General features: G+C 40.3%; 1 protein-coding gene across 2 annotated transcripts; it reads right to left on the bottom strand.

Annotated features, from left to right (window-relative positions):
• Positions 1-904: 904 nt before the first annotated feature.
• Positions 905-20,001, bottom strand: igf1 (insulin like growth factor 1). 2 transcript variants are annotated; one of them, XM_023952439.1, is made up of 5 exons: positions 19,695-20,001; positions 18,586-18,745; positions 5,279-5,529; positions 3,971-4,006; positions 905-3,068 (listed from the first exon to the last, which is right to left on the bottom strand). In XM_023952439.1, the coding sequence occupies exons 1-5, from the start codon at positions 19,740-19,742 to the stop codon at positions 3,009-3,011; spliced, it is 555 nt and encodes a 184-aa protein (XP_023808207.1). In that variant the 5' UTR covers positions 19,743-20,001; the 3' UTR covers positions 905-3,008. The 2 variants fall into 2 exon arrangements, with proteins under 2 accessions (XP_023808207.1, XP_023808206.1); XM_023952438.1 differs by having other exon boundaries at positions 905-3,071; positions 19,695-19,991.
• Positions 20,002-20,600: the final 599 nt, after the last annotated feature.

Genomic DNA, 20,600 nt, shown 5'->3' with positions numbered 1-20,600 from the left:
CTCACCAAAACTGCACACATTTAAGTAAAAACTAAACGAGCGTGTATTTTTTACTTTGAAAAAAAAGATCAGTATCAATCCGTTTTTTTAAAGGCCTTCATCATGTTATTCTCAAGCCTTTCAGAGTAAACTATATCCATATATATGATAGTAGAGTCGGCCTCGGCAGCATGACTGCATTCCGCCCACAAAAACAAACAACATCCAACATTTTTGCAAAGATAGATGTGCATATTCTGGAGCCTTACACTCTTGACCTAATTGAAATCTGGACTTTAAAGTGCACGAGGTACCACAACGACCCCGAAGATGTCTGCTGGAAGTTTCTGACTGTTCAATAAAAAGCTAAGACAAAAACCTTTTCCCAACATTGTCTTATGCAGAACACGAGCCATTGTTGTCTCTGCAGATTGGAGGCATGACGAACCACCTCTTCTCAAAGTGAATGCTAAAATAAAAGTGTTTTGCCAATCAGGGGCTAGCTCTGCAGGGAAAGTGTGTGTTAGCCTGGGGGACAGTGCTGGTTGCGCAGACCCTTCTTTACCAGAGTGATTCCCCCACGTTTATACATGTGAAGGTGAGAACCCGCTCGTTTTCATGGATTGGGAGGCGCTGGTGGTCAGAGCCCAGGTTTTTAGTGGAATACTCAGAAATGCGTCAATGGATCAAAGTACCGCTTTGGGGTTGTTTTTTGTGAATAATTAACAATATGATACACTTAAAAGCTAAAAAAAAAAATTTTTTTATATGATATAGGCCCTTTAATTGATGCATTAAATAAGGTGCAACATAAACTGAGCTGTAAAATCAAATTTTGATAATATAGTTGAACACTTTCTACATTTATTTGGGTTATTGCGTTTCCAGACTTTGGGAATGTTTTATAGCAAACGGAGCATTTTTAAATGCAATTTGGATTAAAGTCGAACAGAAATCCTTCTGACTGGATGGATGTCAAAAATCTGTGTTATTTTTAGATAACACTAAAACGGGGCCATAAAATTACAGGGATGAAAATATATTCTAACCTTTTCTGCATTGGATTTTCATATTTTTGGACTTTTGTGATCTATTTACATTTGTCCTAGGTTTGTTGCATAAGTGTTCTGACTGATAAAGACACTGTTCAAAATGTAATGATTGTCTTCCTTTTATCCACTTTAGTGGTAGGTTGGTTGCATAATCTAAATATGTCAATAATTTAGTGTTTCGGCTTCCTGGGAGGCACACACACGAGCGCACACACTTATCTGCACAGACATGAGCTCACCATAACCTTCAACCATCTATTTGACATTGGAAGAACCAGAACTTTTTTTATTATTTGGCATCAGGGCCCCATTCTAGAGTAATTAATGAAAAAAATGTAGAAAAAAGAAAATGTTCTTTTATTTTTGGGAGTATATTTGGAATATTCCTAATGTTATATAATTTTTTTTTCATCTTCTCACATTTTCACACATATGTTCACATGTTCACACTACAACCTTATCAAAACAGCTTAAAAAAACACTACTAAATGGTGGCCACAAGGCTGTGCAAAAGGGAAGACCTACGATGACGTAAGCCCTGCCATCTGTTTAACTTAGCCATCTTTTGCAAGTAACAAACTATAAAATAGCACCATTATACAGTGGATAGGATTCTTAATACAGTTATACTATATGAAACCATCATGTACAACGATTGATAGGAATGCATAGGTTAACATAATTGTAGTATTGTTTGATTATACACATAGATGAGCCAGAGATGTTGGACCCTTCAAAATAAAAGCAAGTACTATCAGTCCTCATACAAGGACTTAAACTTCATTTCATGTGACCTTGCACATCTCTGAGTGAGGGATTTTATTTATGTACATTTCTGCGTATGTGTACTCTGTCGCTCATGTATGGGGGGGGGGGGGGGGGGGGGGGGTGTTGTTTTGGCTGAAAACGTTTGCCAAACTGTTGCATCTGCTGAACTTTGCAACAGTTCTTGTGTTGCCTCAGTGCACTATTGCTATCAATTTAGGTTACGAAATTCCAGCAACAGCTGGTGTTGCACAGTTTCTGTGTGTCACAGCAGCTCTGGTAATCGCTTTAAAGTCAAGGTATTTGGACAAACTGTGGACCAATGTACCGTGGCTTACACAGAAAGTTCAGAAGAGCCATGCCGGCGGGCAGGACAGCTGATAATTGTCAGATTTGCCATGAGTGGTGACATGTTAAAAGGATGATAAACATTTTGTCCCAGTATCTCTATTTGACCAACTCATTTATTCATGCCAAATGGACTTTGAATCCACTGGCCCCTTTTAGACAGCAAATGAAACATTATGCAATGATGTAACAACAACAACAACAAAGACAAATTAAAGGATTCAGTTCGGACTGCAGCTCATATTGATGGTTTGGAAAAACACTTTTGATTTTATATTCAAGTGGATTTTGATTGCTCTCGGGCCCCTTCATGGTTATATTTAAACTCAAGGTGGCATAAAGGATGTTTAGAGACCTCAAACTGAAGAGTTTCATATCCACAGTAATGCATGGTGCAGAAAAACAAGCTCTGAAGGTAAAACGCCATCTTTGTATGAGGGGGAATGAATGTTTTTATGCTGACGTACTATCCAGTTTAAAAAAAAAAAAAAAAAGAAGTGAAGGGATCCATTCTCTTTTCATGTAAAGGACCAGAAACTGCTGCTCTCTGATTGGCTGGAGCCCACCTTTCCCGGAGATCCTTGGAGCTCACACACAGGTGTCACAAGTTCTTGTTCAGCAGCTAATCTAGTCTGTTACATTGCATTAACAAATATGGAATGGTGCAGTGTATAAAATAATCATAAGACCCCCCCACCCCATTACACCCTAAAAACTAAGCTCTAAATCATTTTTGAAGAGCTTCTCACTCCATGGTTGGCGTCCTCCCTGTTTTGTTTTACAGTGAACCATTCCACAGGGGTACCAGGTAAGGCCACTCCCTCATCTCCCTCCCAAGTCGCTGGGTGTTTGTCCATTCCGTCTCTACATTCGGTAACTTCTGCCGCCGTGGTTGCCTCGACTGGAGTTTTTCTGATGCACGTCCTGCTGCAGAGAAGAAAAAGACATTCGTGAACCTCTGAAGAATGCAGAAAATGTTCACTCGCAAAACATTTGGTCCTCTTGGAGGGCAGGGGTAAAAGCTTTTACCCACACCGGCCTCCCGCCACAATTTCTGAGTCAATATTAGTATTATTTTTGATCATCAATACAAGCTTCTTTAAACAACAAATAACAAAAGCAATATTTCTAAATGAGATAAAAACAATAATAATAAAAAATCTGTTAGAAATAAATATTCTTATCCTTATATTTGTGATGGCCTCACACTGATGTTTTGCCACCCTTCAAAAGTCTTCTCCCCCCCCTCCATTTAAAATGCTGTAGCTCCGCCCCTGCACCAAAGCAATTCAAATATACAAAAATATAAACACTTGACTTTATGTTTTTGAAGAAATAAAAATTTTGATGTTATAATCCTTCAAATGTTAGTTTTATTTTATTTTTGGTTTATATAAAATTGTATTTCTATTCAAACGTTTGGTTAATTTAGCTAAACGGTCAGCCCCTGAAGAGACATCTTCAGCACTAAATCTGTCTTTCGTGTGTAAATAATCTGAGTTTTAAAGAAACACAGTTCATCAACAGACTAGAGATTTTCCCTGAGGAGCATGAATATCACAAAAACCACTCAGCTTCTTCTGTTACTGCGGGTTTCTGCTTTGAGAAAGGGACAAAATGTCCGATCTTTTTTTGGATCGCTGCTACACAGAGACTATTTTTAAACAGTGAAGTCATTCTATCTGCTCATAACTTTTGCCTTTTTCTTAAATGTGACGCTTTTAGACGATAATCTCAATCAGTAAAAATTTGTGAAAGATAATGCACATAATAAAAACAGAACATTGATTTTTTTTAATAAGGTAACAATGAAGGTGAATGCGTACCTTGAAGGATGAATGACTATGCCCGGGTAAAGGTCTCTGTGGAAAAAAAGATTGAAAGTTAGATGATTTTTAGTGAATGGCTCCTATAAAATAAGTAGCTTCCATTGTAGCATCCTCAGAAAGGTGCCAATAAACCTTTAAGATGTAACTTCTATTAACAATAGTTGAAAAATATGAGTTTTCTTTACTATATGTGTGTTAAAACGTAAAACAAATAAACTTTTAAAACATTTGGTGGAAAACATTTGCAGGACAACGAGAATCTACAATGAAAATCCTGCTAAACTCTTTCAATTTTCTAAAACAGTTAAATACTTTACAAATATTTGTAGTTTTACAAGCATTTATCAGTTCTCACCCAAGTGGAAAAAATGTCAAAGATTTTGCTTGAGTCAGTATGATATGGTCCTGACTGTTATTTGGACTTGGTTCCAAAAGGCAAAATTATTCAATAACTTTTGACTCATTCAGGTATTTTGAATTGTTTTCACGTGAAGTGACCAAAGTGTCTGTTAGAGTCTGGTTGGGGGTGGGATCGCCTGAAAGGACCATTAAGCAGGAAGCTAACCATTGCTTACTCATTATGGGGATTATATTTACATGAGTTATTTTCTTAATACATTTAAACTAAACTGAATAACATTCATTTAGAAATAACAAATGACAACAAAAACAGAAAGTGCAAATGAAAAGAAACAAAAACGTTGAAAATCATTTTTTTATTTGGAAAGTTTTTTTTCTTTGCAGTTACTTTTTTTGCTGTGATGGTGGCTCTCGGCCACCACAGTTTCTTGCATCTTGAGACGACTTCAGTTGTTTGCACTTTACAAATAAACGAAATTGAATTTAATGAAGTTCAAGGCGTTAAAAATCAAGAAAAGTCCTGCCTAATTTTTGTCATTGTCCACTTTTTTTAACCAAGTAAAAATTAAAGTCTCAGTGAACTGCCTTCGGGAAGCATTCAGTGGTCTAACCCCCCAATCCAACCCATTATTGCTGATTGTCGAGTAGGGAGGCATTGGGTCCCATTTACAGAATTTCATAATCTCTGCCTTGGATTTGAACCCACAACCTACCAGTCTCATGGCAGACACTCAACCACAAGGCCACAGAGTCGGTAATGACCGCAAAAGAATATCTTAGGAACAGACCAGTTCAAAGTGTACTTCGTCTAAGTGGACCAGAAAATGCTGGTGAATAAACACATCAGTGTTTTCCACTGGTAAGGTCTCACCAAATGGGACTTCCTGTGCTAAAGTTGATTTAACATTCAAAATGTTATATGAAAACCTTTGCTTTTGTGCTCACCTTCTTGTTTTTTGTCTTGTCTGAATGCTGTGAGGTCCTCCGCTCCGTGGCCTTCTCCGCTCTCTGTCCTGGAGTACTGACCTTTCTGGGCACGTCTGTGTGGCGCTGAGCGCGCACAGAGCGAGCTGCCTTGCTCGTCTTCGCCGGCGCGCAGTACATCTCCAGGCGCCGGAGCTCACAGCTTTGGAAGCAGCACTCGTCCACAATGCCGCGTGACCGCCGCGCATTGGGACCGTAGCCCGTTGGTTTACCTGGTGGAGGAGGACAGTGGAGACGGTTCATGGATGGAGACAAACACCTCTGCTGTTCTATGAAATGTAAATATACATAAATGTATCTTAAAACAGAGGCTCTCAGAGAGGGCTTTCAACAGAACCACAAACAAAATAAAACAGTTTCTATTATTATAAACCTTTGAAATATTACGCCAGGAAATTAAAAGTATTTTCTAAACTGTGAGTTGCTGAATACATCTGATACATACTTGAAGCAGTTGAAACATTTGACAAATTGAAACTTCCAAGCTGGAAAAGTTGTTAAAGAGTAAAAGTCTTTGGAAAGTTTAAGCCAATTAGGAAACTAAAGAATAACCTTTGACTACAAAATAAAAAAAGCTGCATTTAACAGACAAAAACCAGGAGTCTTTACTCCAAATATGGATTTATTGTTCTCAACCGACCATAATAATAACGCAGATTATTCAGTAACCGGCTGTCTAAAGTAACAAGGATGCTGCTAATAAAGTTAAAGCATTTTATTTTGATGTATTTATTCTAAAAGTCAGACATTGAAGTTTGTTGCTTCCACTTTAGTGGTTAAGGGTCTATATTACATGTCATATATTTCACATTTCAATGGATCTTATACAAAATCTTTTAAAAAGTTCAAACCTGCAGAGATTTTGCAGAGGAAGAAGATTCAATTAATAAGTTGTGACAACACCAAAGGCTTAGGGAGAGTTTCTTAAATGAAGTCTGGCTAATTAGCAAAGTGCTGGCAGCTGTGACTGATCCACAGGACTCACAGGTGAGTGGGCGGAGTCCCATCCTGGCTGCATAAAAACCCAAGAGATCTAAAGAATACCCAATAAGTGTGCTATCTTAGATGACCCCACCCTTGCATTGACATGTTCTCCCTACCATGACAAAGGTGGATAAAGGTGGAAAGATTTCATGTTGTCCATGGACACCAGTGAAGATCACAAATCATTGAAGAAAAAAAAGGTTCAGCGCACTGTCTAGTCAGTGGGTCTAGATGACCCAATTCCCAATGATAAAGTGCCTAGGATAGCACAAAGGTTACGAAAGCCTCATTATAAATGATGTGGTTTGATTGTCGCCTATATATGAAAACTGGACCGAGTGTGACGCAACCCAAAGAAATGGCCTCCAACCAAATGAAGCCAATTCAGTGGCCATTTCTGTAACTGTAAATAAACTGGAGGGCAAATTCAAGGCAAGGTCGACCTCTATTTGCAGGTGGACATGGACGACTCGCCAAAGCAAAGAGTGGAATAATCTGAGCAGGAATATGACTGCCTTCCTTCTTTTTTTTTTTCAGGGAAACGACTGCCAAAACAAGTCTGCGGTCTGCAACGCGATATACTGTAAATTTTTCATGGGAAAAAAAATCCCTGCCATTAGGGGTGTTCAAATATCAGGAGAACCGGACTTGTGACCCGGCCATTATCGTAGCTTCACTAAAAGCGTGACGTCTGGCCCCCCGCCACAATGCATCTGATTCATTTTGCAGTTAAACATAAAGCTACGGAAAGCAGAGGGAAAAAAAAATACAATTTATTGACTGAATTGACTATTTGCTGTACCTGCACGGTTCATATGCAGTTTACAGAGACTGGACTGGATTTACAGCCTAAAACATTCATAAACTCAGACGTTTGTTGTTTAGAAATGAACCACAAACAGGACCTGGTCATAATTTCAGTTTTTTTTCAATATATAAAGAAAAAAAAGGTTGACATTCATTCTTTGGAAGCTAAATTGGGTCCAGCCTTTTGGGGTTTTTCCTTCTATATACTAAGCCCTTATATGTCTGGTTCACAGCTATCTTCTTCTAATCACATTTATTCTACAACCAGGGAATTGGTTTTTGCATTGGGTCAAACAACTCAACAAATCTGAGAGAAAATGTATCACATAACCAAAAAAAAATAACGTAAATTCAAAAATTAACATTCAGATTAACCTTTATATAAATCTGGTTGGGCTGCATGGTGGCGCAGTGGTTAGCACTCACAGCAAGAAGGCCCCCGGTTCAAGTCCCGGCAGGGGGACCTGAACCAGAACATCAATGGGGGACCTTTCTGTGTGGAGTTTGCATGTTTTCCCCGCGCATGCGTGGGTTTTCTCCGGGGTCTCCGGCTTCCTCCCACCGTCCAAAAACATGCGTCATAGGTCAATCTAAATTGTCTAAAGTGCGTGGGTGGGTGTGTGATTGTGGACACTCTACCCTGCGACAGGGGGCCCCTGCCTTCGCCCACAAGTGGCCAGGATAGGCTCCGGCAGCCCTGTGACCCCGAAATGGGAATAAACAGAAGATGAATGAATGGAATAAAAAAAATCTAATGAAAAGTAATACTCAGTCAAATCCATTCACTGTATTTGAAAACTTGACTTCTATAGAAAGTTTTTTTTCCAGCATATTTTTTTCAAGTTATTCAAATTATAAACTAACCAATTAGATGCCCCAATAAAAGTAGGTGGAGCCTACTGCCCCCCCCCCCCCCATCCAACATTCAAGACGGTTGACAGTTTCAATGTAGCCCACTGTAGCCTTTCAACAAGCTCCTTACTGATTCGCGAGAGTGGTTGCCGCAGAAACTCTGACCATCTTGGACCAATCACTGCTAATTCACGACGTCTGGCTCCAACATGGTGACGTCCACTGAATTGGCTTCAATTGGTTGGAGCCCTCCAACCAATGCTCCTGATTCACAACCATTTGAATTGCAAAATATTCAAAAATGCCATTTTAAGCTCAATTTTCTTTTAACGCCCTCCATCACCAGAAAAATGCTACAAGAACATGTCAAATACACCATTTTCATTGGAGTGGATCTTTAAGGTCCTCCATCCCACCCCCACCCCCACCTTCTTGAGAGGCTTTTAGGAAACCCGCTCCCTGCTTTTACAATTCCCCTGCTCACCTTGAACAAAACAAGCCTGATGGGCTTTTCCCTGTTACCAAATGAAATAATAATTTAACGTGGCATTTACAAGGAGGAAATGCCTTTCCCTCCTCACCGTTAATTTCTTCTTGGCTCATAAGTCTGTCAGTGCTGACAAAAGGCATTAACTTTGCTCTCCGTTGGCCCAGTTCGGACAACGCCGTCTTGGACGGAGGCATCAGAGTCTCCTCTGATGGAGAAATTAAAGACCCACTCTGAGGAAAATTGTGTTTTGGGTGTTTTTAACATTTTTCTGATGATGGAGGATGTATTTAAAGACTTTTCTTTATTGAAATCATTGTGAATCAGGAGCAGACAAAAAAAATGCAGTCGGAAAAAGATTGCAATTGTGACCATTCTGACGCATCCACTTGTAGACTACTAGCGAAAAGAAAGTGTGAACAGGGAGCTCTCGGCATTGGTGGGGGGAAGTGGGGGCGGGGTTGGTCAGAGCCAACAGTCCAACAACTCAGAGGTGAATTTCTATTGAACTCCTGCCACTCTGCAGAAGCCATGTCCTAAAAATGACACAGATTTTTAAGATTTTTGGCTAATAATCATATTTAAAAGACCAATGAGAACGACTCTAACATAAATCAAGAGATGATTGGAGTGGGTCTTTGACAGAGGTGTGAATGAGAGGTTGAGGAGACAGGGAGTGCCGCTGGGAGGCTTTCACATTCCCCGTCAGCCAGGACGTTGCTAAAAATACTCTGCACACTTGCATTATTTAGAGAGAAGAAGAAACTGGATTTACCCAGATTTGACATTTTCTGAACAAAACAGAAAAGGTCTAAAAAAAAAAAAAAAAAAGACGGAATCTTTTATCAATTCACACCGAATGTGTTCAAAGTTTTGGTCGTTGTAATGTGTTGTTCTGTATTTAATGAGATCTGATGTCAGGACATTTGGAAATGAAGAAATATGACTTCCAGCTCTTGTAATTATATAATGGCTGCTAAAAGCCCGGAGTGGGGCTGCGCCTCATCGCTCGCAATAAAGCTCCACACAGATTCACATCCGCTCTTATTCTGAAAATAGTTTGCCCCACTGCACAAACAGCTGGAGCCAAGAGGGAACTCTGCTAACAACATAAAGGATAATCGGAGAGGGGGCATCCAATAATAATCAGTACTAAAAGCTTTGGGTTTAAAGGCTTCAGTGCCACAGATAATTGCTGTAATCCCTCCTAAACAAAGAGCCATTTCTGCCACTGTTGTTAAACAAACCGGAATGACAGCATCAGAGATGCGTCGCTGTGCAAAACCCCTTCAGCTAGTGTCTGTCTCTCCCTCCTGCTCTTGAGTTTAATGGCGAGAGTTGGAATGGACAGAACAAGTCGCCCCTTTATTAACCTGAGTGAACTTGTGTGTGTGTGGCGGACGGGGAAATCCCGGAAAATCACAACGACCGGAACGACAGACGACCTGAAAGATAAAGCCTTCATCAGGTAGGGCTGAAGAATGGTGAGGGTGTGGTCACATGACCCACAATTGGATCACTAGAAGTCTCTTCGGCCCCATGTAATATAAACTTTGACCAAAATAGGGAAAAAGTTGGAAGAAATAGAGGAGTTTTTGCTCAGAGAGCTGGGAATTCCAACGCCACCTTTAGAAAACACAACGCCAATTTCTAGATTTGAGGTTTAAATATGAAACACTTGAGATTCCACAAAGTCTTCAGATCATTGACTGTATATTACAACTGGACTGAGTTTGGACTGAATTTCAAATTTGGACCATTTCACATAAGAGTGAACAGGGGTTGCTAACAGCTGCCCCCTGGTGGTTTCATAGTGAACTGAACTGGCTACAATTACTTCAGCGCTCATGCTATTTCAAAGAACTACACCTTGTGGGGGGCATGTTGCAGACACCTTTAGTAAGGAAGTGGTTAAAAAAACAGAAATAAAATTAAAAAATTGAGACATCTGCCACCCGACTTTATAACAAATATTATCAAGGTGGATTTCAAAAACAGTCGTTTTAAATCCTTCATTTGCACATCTTAGTTTGGGTTCTGTAAATCAGAATAGATGGAAAGATCTGGAGTTGAAAAAAAACTCAAAGTATACAAAAGTTAATTTTCCCTTTCAATCACATTGAAATTGTGTCCAAAATTCCACCGTTGTTTTTTCAAAGAGTCAGTTCTTTCCGTCGTGCGTTTTCATTGACGAGTGCTTTGTTTGTGAAAGTTTTACCACAAACCTTTAAAAAGAAGTTTTACTGGAGCTTTTTATGTTTTTTTACTCAAAATTTGGACAAAATCTGACAATGTGATAGCCAAAATTGAGAGGATGTTGGGAGTTTTTACTCAAATGAACCTTTCATTGTTTTTTTTACTGCATTCAGTCATGTTTGAAATTATAATATTTTTTTAGAAAATGGAAAATATGCTGTTTTAAATTAAATAAATTACTAAAACATTACTAGTGTTGTTACAATGTGCTGCTTATAAGTGAAATATGAGAAACTCACTTGGTAGTGTGGACCGTGTCACCTGTGTCATTTGATTTAATAACTTTTTCATTTCATTTATAATGAAATTATATCTATTTTAACTATTGGTTTATGTTATGTGCATTAAAACCTTAGCATTTCTATCTTAAATAGTTCTACATAAGTGGGAGAATGATTTCCCATGTTCCGCGTGTGCGATAGGAACTTTCCTGCAGCCTTTTTTTCTGATGTCAGCGTGTGGCTTCATGTCAGTCAAGCATCTTCGATTTGGGATCTCGCAGTGGTACAGAGAGTACTGAGTTTTACAGCTCAGCCACAGTCTATAAAACCAGCGGATTTTTTGGAGGCAACGCGTTCCTCTTTTTCCAAAAGTCGGAGTGCTTTACAGCTGGCCGGGGAATATGAAAGCTGTTCAAAGTGCTGGAAACTTCCTCTTTATCACTGGTACCACAAAGATTTTATGGCGTGTATGAAGTGTTTGTGTGATGTCTGTCATTGACGTTGGACACATACAGTGCTATGACCATATATCTACTTAAATGGTTGCAACGGTAAATTAAAATTTCAGTTTTAATTCACAATTTCTTACATTTTTATCTCCAGTTATTTAATGCCAGTCAGTGGGATTGGGGGTCATTTACTTTTATCATACAGGATTGGGGTAAGATTAAACATAAATTATAGTAAAACTTTGTGGAAAATATTTGCTCCTCCCTACTTTATCATATTGTTTCAATTTAGACACTTTTGAAGGTTTTTCATTTTATGGACACACAAAATTGTCAAAATAATAACTCCAGCACTTTCATTTTGAAGCTTTTGGGATCATTGACTGTATAGGAAACCTGGAGGAAGGGGGTCACTCAGTCCAGTTCTCAAATATACACTCAATGGGACCTATCGTACTTTTTATGGAAATGCCTAAACCCGCCTGTCTAACTGCTGGTTTTAGGATTTATCTGGGTTTCAGGTTTCTTAAATGTCTTCTTTTTCGTGACCTTTCGATAAAGAACAAAGACAAAAGCCCAAGATGACATCAGCGTAAGTGGTGGTGATCTCCGCTCTGGTTTTGTATCCCTGTTCCTCTTCCTGTGGCGTCTGCATTACATGGCTGGATTAAAGTGAGGATGACTTTCAAAAGGTAAAGATTGGCGTTGCTCCCGAGTGTCCTCAGATCCAACCAATCTCAGCTTCACCTAGTGTGCAGGTCCTGAACTGAAAAGCCTGTCCTTTTCTATGAGACGCCTCTTTGTTCTGCCGAGCTCTCATTCATGGAGGGGTCAAAGATTTCCCCTTTAGCTCCGCGCGGAGGAAAACGACACCATTTTTGGTGGTGATGGGGACACAGGAGGTCTTTCTTCCGATGCTTTCGCTTGGGCGTTCAAGCTCAGTGTTCAACTTGGAAGGGAGGGGAGGGGTGTCCTGATCATCCCGTAATCCATACAAATCCCCTGCTGCTGAGGGACGTGGCGGCTCCGCGTGGGTGTTTGAGACCGGGCGCGTGCGCGTGCACGCCTGTGACGTGCTGTTTACACATCCTATTTCTCTACAGCTCAAGAAGCTCAGAGTAAAAAGTGATAAAAGAAGAAGGCCTCGTTCTCCTCCGTCGTCAGATCATCTGCCACTGCTGCAAATCAAAAGATCAACCAAAAGAAAAAGCCATTGCGTTGTGGAAGGCTGCTCTCTTTATTTTATTACAATAAGGCAGAATTAGCTTATATCATCGCTGAAAGGTTTTGCTTAACTCAGTTTGCATGAATGGACATTAAAACAAGGTGTCTGCTGCTCCATTCAGAGCTACAGCCGGAGTTCCTTGGCCCTCAGGCGGTATCCGCCCTTGCCCTTGCCGCCCCCTTCTGACCCGCCCTCACTGGCTGCCCCTGCCGCCCAAATCGGATCTCCACACGATAATTTGTTTTGTTATTTTTAAAAGATTTTTTCAAAATGGCAGCTTCTCTGTTATGTTATTTTATTTTTTGGTCGCCTTGGGGTGACGAAAAGGTCGATGTAAATGAAAAAAAAAAATGAATCGACAACAGTACATTTTTGGATTTTCCTGGCAACTGAGGTTTTTTGTTAACCACGCCCACATTCCTAATTGTTCATATGGTATGTCACATCATTTCGTTCAGCTTGACTCTAGGATTCACTTTTTAAATTTTACAATAGAAAAGAAAAAGTGCAAGCAAAAGGAGCATGCTACTTTTGCAAGCTTGCCATGTTAATGCTGCTAACAATCATCAACTTCTAATTCCAACACTTTTTTTCCCTTAAGAACTAAAGATCCCAAGTCCCTACAGGAGGAATTTAAACTTGTAGCGGGACGTGAAAATTCAAGATGGCTGCTTCTTCTTAAGGTCAAAGATCAACAAAACTCTGGTTGTGGTTGTAAACTTAACCCTGTAAGGGTAATTTTGTGAAGTTTTCTTTTCCCATATTGTGTGAAAATCGGCAAATTTCCAATGGCTGGCCATGCCACAAAAATGTAAAAACCTGTGCTTTCGTCGGGCTCCTTTAAAAATATTGTTCCCTTTCATGTTTTTCTGAGGGTTTCTCTCGCTGTGATGTCATCATTTTTTGCAGGAGGATGCCCAAAATTCATTTTCACCTGGCACTAGGAGAAAATTTTGATGAGGCGCAGTAAGAAAGAACAATCTGGTCCTTCAGTCCAGGACTGCTGCCGGTCATAATAATAAATGAATATTTCAGGATGAATTAAAAAGTGCTGACACAGGAGCCAAAAAGAGACTTTTTGAAATCATCCCACAGTCCTGCCTGCTCAAGCATTATATAGACAACCCAGGATTTCTAGGTCAGGCTAATAATTGGAAAATCTGACTATGAATTGTGGCTTTTTATTTTCTGTTTCACAAACCGCAGTTTGTTTAATTACCCATGCAAAAAAGAAAGGGGGAAAAAAAGGAATTTCCAGCATTTATGTAACGGTGGGAAATCTGCAGGCTGGAAATGCAAGTGCGCTGTTTTGTCAGCGCCTTCGCTCAAAGTGGAAAAGCACTGCGAGCTCTGAACGTTCGCGACTGTCTCTGGACACATCATTAAACGGAAGGCTGCCAGGTTTAACGTGACCGGGCAGGAGGGGAAGAGTTCAAGGAAAGGAGCATGCTTCCTTTGGCCGAGGGGTCCTACGGAAGACGCAGATGGACAATCCAGATTCTCCAGAAAGTGATAGCGAGAACATGAGATCGCCGGAGTAACCAAGGAAGCCGGTGAGCGGCATTTTCCAAGGTGCAGCACCCGGCTGGCGAAAACCTCAACATCTCCTCAGAAAAAGGATGGAGTGCTAGTGAAATACACCACTCTTTCTGCAGGAAAATGCTGCATTGATAGATGGGCGCTATGTCGTTTGCTGACAGCTCAGCGTAAAATGCAGGAAAGACAAATACGTTCCCCCCACCGCCACGCAAAAAAAATCTGGTTTTGTTTAAGAAGTGGATCCTGCGCTGGGATTCATGGGCTGGCTTCTGTTCAGCGCCTTCTCGGAGGATGGACGCTCCTGCAAGAAACATTTCTGAGGCTGCTGTAAATCTCAGCGGCAGTCCCACACTCTTGTGCTGTGGACACCCTCGTACCTTGTTAAAATCATAAACATTTCAACAAACTTGTCTCTGGGGATCGTTTTCTAAGCAAACAGAAATTTGCACTCCACCAGTTCAAATCCAACCCATCCATTTGGTAGAAATCAAACATTACTGCAGCTAAAATTGTCAGATTTTATTTATTTTTTATCTTCTTTATGCACTGGTGGCATTGCAGAAGAGGCAACACGCCAACGTAAAGATCCAAACAAGCAGAAAATTGGCGCCGAGTTCAGCTGGAAGGATTTCAAGCAGCATCTGGATCAACAAGACGCTTGCATCAGCTTGTAAGGATTGTCCAGTAATACTCTGGCACACAGAGGCTGCGATGCAAAGAGAACCACCACACGCTGACAGCAAGGTGCATCGTATCGCCTCTGCGACCATAAATAAAATGCTGATTTTATGAAGACATTTTGGGCCGTTTTCACACTGATGACTACATTTGGAGAATACCTGAGGATCTGCAACATCCCAGATTCTCTGTGGTCATGTCTCTCTGGAATGACATTGCAGCAGAATTGCAACAGATGTTTGTGAGGAACTGCGCTGAACATCTGCAGAAGTCTCTTTAACCCTTGGCGTTCTTTGAATGATCAGAACTCTTTGACCATTTATGCAATTAGCAGAATTCCAACTGATCCTGAAAGCTGAGAAAAACAGCTTTGTGCTGATATGCAACACCTCAAAATCTGTTGGAACTTCGCTAATTGTTAAAAGGTTGTGATAATTCAAAATGCGTGTGTTACTTCATGTCCACCGGCAATTGAGGTTAATTTTCAGGGCTCTTCTGGAATTCTAAAGTTAAATTAATAACTGAAATTATGTCGGGCATGTCTCAAACTCCTCTCAAAATCTTCTCAACTAGCGTTTTTTTCTTTTTGAGTCAGAACTTGTCACAAGTCTGAGACAACGTTGTGAGAATGTGGTGACCTACTAAGTTGCAAATAAGTCTGCTCCAGTGTTGACGTTTTTTGAATTATCGTAACTCTTTCACTGTTTACCTGATTAATGTCATTTCAACAGATTCTGAAAGCTGAGAAAAGCACTTTTGCGCTGATATGCAACACTTGTTAATCTGTTGGAGTTACGTAATGTGCGTTACACGGCCGATTGTATTTCCTGTCCACTGGCGACTGTGTTAAAAGACGAACTTTTGAGGCTCTTTCTAAATTCTGAAGATAAATGAGAAAGTTTTCGGACATGTCTTGATCGTTTTTTATTTTTATTTTTCAATCAGAACATGTCAAAAGTGTGAGAAACCTTTGAGAGAACATGGTGACCTTCTAAGTTGCAATACAGTCTAAGTTGCAATGTTGATATTCTTTGAATTACCGTGACTCTTTGACCATTCATGCACACAATGTGACTTCTACACATTCTAAAAGCTGATAAAAAATAAACAGCTTTGCGCTGAAATGCGACAAATCCGTTGGTTTTACGTCGTTTGAGTAAAAGGTCGAGGAGTTACGATAATTCAAACAACGTAAATTATTTCCTGGTGACTCTGTTTAAACGTTAAATGACAAGTATCTTCTGGAATTTTAAAGATGTGAAATGAGCTCAGAATGGCTCAAAATCTTCTCAATTCTATTTTTTTTTTGTAAAAAAAAGTGTGAGATAACACTGTGAGAAGATGGTGACCTTCTAAATCCTAATTTAGTCGCAATTTAGTGACCGTTTCTGCAGTTACAGTTGTTCTAAAGGATTCTGAAAGCTGAGAAAAGCAGCTCTCTGCTGTTATGCAACACTTCGAAATCTGTTGGAGTTACGTTAATTGCGCAAGTGGTCGAAAGATTGCGATTGATTCCGATTATTAAAGTCATGAACAGATTTAAACTCTGGATGACCCCTGGTCACCCTCAGGGGAGTCTAACAGTCTAGTGAGTTCACATTTAAAACCATATATGAATATTTTTAACCACTGGAGGTACAATTTTGAATTCCTGAATTTTGCAGCCGCATTGTAGTTACTGTTACAATGTATTTCATTGATTATCACTGCTTGAATTTGGAAGAATACAAAGTGGATTTCCTTATATCCTTTGTGTTTCCTGAACATACGGCCCTGTAGGGGTTAAGATGTTGGCATGCCAGAACATCTACAGTGTTTTTGGTTTTCGGGGAGTTTTACTTTGAGTGTCGACACGCTGTTGGATTTCTTTTCCTTCGCTGGAGGACCGCCCCCACTCTTCTGGCGCTCAGTGCTCCATCAGTCACCAGCTTCTGGAAGGCGTGCACTGACAAACCACTCCAGGTTCAGTTTAAGGTGACAGCAATCAATTACTGGAACGTGGAGAAACTGCAAACACATTCTGATGCCGATCTCCCAGCAGTGTTCAGATCTTTTCTGTGCAGTGAAACTTGCAGCTGACAAAGCCCGACCACATGTGGAAAGGGTTTCGCAACATCAGGACATCAAATCTTTTCGAATGGGTCGAAACTGCACACGACTCAGGGAAACAAAAGGTTGTCAGATAGTTTTGTTCAAGATAAGATTTCAAATACGGATGTTTGATGCAAATTAGCTTAAAGGGCCTTTATCAGGTTACTCTTAAGCGTTTTAGAGTAGACTATACCCATATAGATGAGAACATGATACCTTTGGCAGACTAAGAATTATTTTTCGATGAAATATGAGTTATTTTCACAGCTCATTTTCTTACCCGGAAGTAAGACGACTCAATCTCTGAGGCTCCGCCTCTTGCTCCTTTAGGGTGCCGCCCATTTCATGACGTCAACCTAGAGTCGACCTCAGCAGTGTGCCTGTATTTTCGCCCACGAAAACAAACAACGTCCAAACTTTTGCAAAGATGGATGTGCAGATTGTGCATAAAAAATGAAAGAGTTTAGCCGATCACTGCTAGCTCCACGGAGAAAGTGGGTGTGTGTCTTATTCTGGTGGGCATTGCTTGGGACTCTTCCTGGAAGGGGCTGTTCCTCACTTTGTGACATCACAATGTAAGAACCATCCCATTTTTTGTCGATTGTGAGGGGCTGGTGCTCAGAGAGCCGGTTTTTAGAGGAATACTCAGAAATTCATGAACAGATCAAAAAACCACTCTGACCTTGTTCTGTGAGGAATTAAAATTATAATACACTTAAAAGCTCAAAGTGGATTTTGCATGATATAGTCCCTGTAAGCATCATGGAAATGCCGAAATAAAAGTTAAAAAGTGTTGTTTTTTCTATGACATAGTTTCCAAGAGTGGCAAGAGTTCATTAGAAATTCACCTCTGAGTTGTGGGTGGGACCGTTATAGCGCAAAGCAACCCCTCTTCCCCTCATCGTTGCTGAGAGCTTGGAGCACTGAGTTGGTGGCCCACCCAGCATACGTCACAGAAAAGCTCATTTTCAAACTGCAGTTTAGAGCGTATTCTTTATATATATATATATATATATATATATATATATATATATATATATATATATATATATATATATATATATATATATATATATATATATATATATATATATATATATACGCATCGTTAGAAAAATACCACAAGAACATGTTTAAAGAACAACAAAAAAATCAATTTTCATCTGAGTGGGGCTTTAAATGTTGGAAGGAAGTCAAAGAAATTTGAGCGATGAGCTGATGAAGTTCACATCTGCAAGTCCTGGAAGCTGCAAATGTGAAATACGCTGCAGGAACCCTGACTGCAGATGGAACATGGTTGGTAACTCCTGGATGTTCTGCGTCCTACATGGAAAAACTGGAGATTGTCAGCCAAAATGTTTGGTCTTGTACTTTTTTTTAATGTGTGGAAAAATAGAGTAACAACTAAGATGCTAAATGTTTTTCTTCTTCTTCCCCTCTTTTGCTCTTTTTACACCAACAATCCGTTTATATTTCATCTATCACTCCGGCCAAACTAACAAGTCTTAAAGACAAAACTGTGGAGGAGGAATGAATGAAAGCAAGGACATTAATGCAGGAAAAAAAATCAAGACAGGATGCCAAACTGGCTGCTGTTTTATTTATGAGCACCGCTGGAGGTGGAGAGTTCTGGGACGCATGCTGCCAACCTTTATGAATAAATAAAAAGGTGCACTTACTGAAATAAAAGCCTCTATCTCCACAGACAAACTGCAGCGTGTCCACCAGCTCCGCCCCGCACAGGGTTTCGGGACCCGCCCCTGATGACGTCGGAGTCAGGGTGAGGACGCACAGCAGTAGTGAGAGGGTGTGGCTACAGGAGATACAGCGCATCGCACCCTGAGGAGGCAGAAAGAGGGAGAGCTGCTTTAACTGGTTCGCAGGCAGAGACAGCATCATCAGAACCAGAGTCTCACGGAGGGAAAGATACTTTGTCAGCAAGTTTTCAGGGTCAGGATCCTCAAAGGTTATTTTCTCTTTGATATCAAACGCATGAGGACAGTTAGAATTGGACCGTGGAGCTCAGAGATGAAGAGGAAACGGTCTGATGTCCCCATTTTTGATGCTGGAGTCGCTCCTGCTGCTTTAGAGCAACGGGAAAAACGCACCTTCCTAGTTCGTTTAACGCATGACCACCTTTAAATCAGCAAATGTATAGTATTGTAAGTCAACATGAATCACTAACACCTTCAGTGGAACCCTAGCGCCAAAAGATTCCCAACTGTCAGTGCATCACTACGCACAGAAAGTGCTCCAAAACTGACATAAAACGATGCGCCCGGAGATCTTTCCGGTGCCAAACAAATGCGCAAAATAAAAATCTGATCTAAACCACCTCTTGCTTTTCTAACTCCACCACATCAGGTCAAATATTTAGCAATGCAGACTCAACAAGATCAGTGAGAAAGTTGCAGCTTTCCGGATGAAAAAAAGAAGAAGAAGAAGAAGAAGAAGAAGAGGAAGAAGCGCGCACAGGGGATGCATCCGTGCGCTCAAACTTCTGCACCATTCATGCAAAAACTCCCCCCAAAAAGAACAGAATCAAAGTGAAACCATCTGCGCGCTAATAAACAGAATATAAGAAAATGAGTTAGTCATGCACAGGAGTTTCTCCAGAATTTGGAGTAAAAAAACGATGAAAATGACCATAAATCCGTATGAATCATGCATTTGAAAGCTACAGATTAAAACAAGCAAAGCAAACGGTTGTTAAAGTCAGCAAAAATGGGGGATGCTCTGCAAGAAAGAAACAAGGTGATAATCTTAAAAGGAAATCAGGTAAGTTTACCTTGAGGACATGACATAAATGCCATTGAGAGAAATGAGCGTTAGACATCCTCCTGCAAGACAAAGCCCGGCGAAATTCAACTTGTTTGAAGTCATTAAAAAAACGGGCAGAAAAGAGGATGAGATGCGGGCAATGTCACATCTCAATATTCCCACTTTGTTCCATTGCGCAGGCTCGTTTTGGAGAAGTGAGATTTAGAGAACAGGAGACGGATTTAGAGAGAAAATCCCTCACATTTATCTACATTACACAGACATTTTCAACAGGAAACAGCTGGGGCAGCATTTGCCTCCTACTCGTCCTAAGTTATTCATTAAGGATTTTGGGCACGTATTCAAATAACGTCATTTGTCTTTTTTCTCTGAACAGGATTGAATTTTGATCTCTCTGAGAGTTTGCTTGATAGTTTACATTTTGATTTTTTTTTTCTTTGAATGCGAAACATTGCGCTGTTTTCGCTCCAGACTGAGGAGTTTTCTTTCAGGCTGGAGCTTTGAAGGCGACCGTGCGTAATTTGGCGCTGTTTTCACCCAACAGCACGAATATCCCGACGTCGGATCTGATGCTGAAATAAATAATTAAGAACACTTTTCCACTCACTCACTCCAATAAAAGGCAAAACGGGTGAAGCGAAATACGTGTGAGTTGGAGGGAATATGGAAAATTTTGACATTTTTATGGCGCTAAAAGACTAAAGAGCAAGAGGTGCTTCGGAACTCTGTGCCACTGCAGTAGCTGCAGCTCTGCTGCAAACTTCCACTGCTTTTTAACCCACATCTCGCTCAAAAAAGCACTAAATTAGATATTTTATGACAAAAAAATGATATTTTTGTCAGTTTTTAAAGGGTCACCTGTTAGGGTCAACATTGAGGATGACCACCTCAGTAAATGGAAAGCCACAGTGAT

This window comes from Oryzias latipes, chromosome 23 (assembly GCF_002234675.1).
Source record: "Oryzias latipes chromosome 23, ASM223467v1".
Taxonomy (NCBI): Eukaryota; Metazoa; Chordata; class Actinopteri; order Beloniformes; family Adrianichthyidae; genus Oryzias; species Oryzias latipes.
This window is presented reverse-complemented; position numbering and strand designations above follow the sequence as displayed.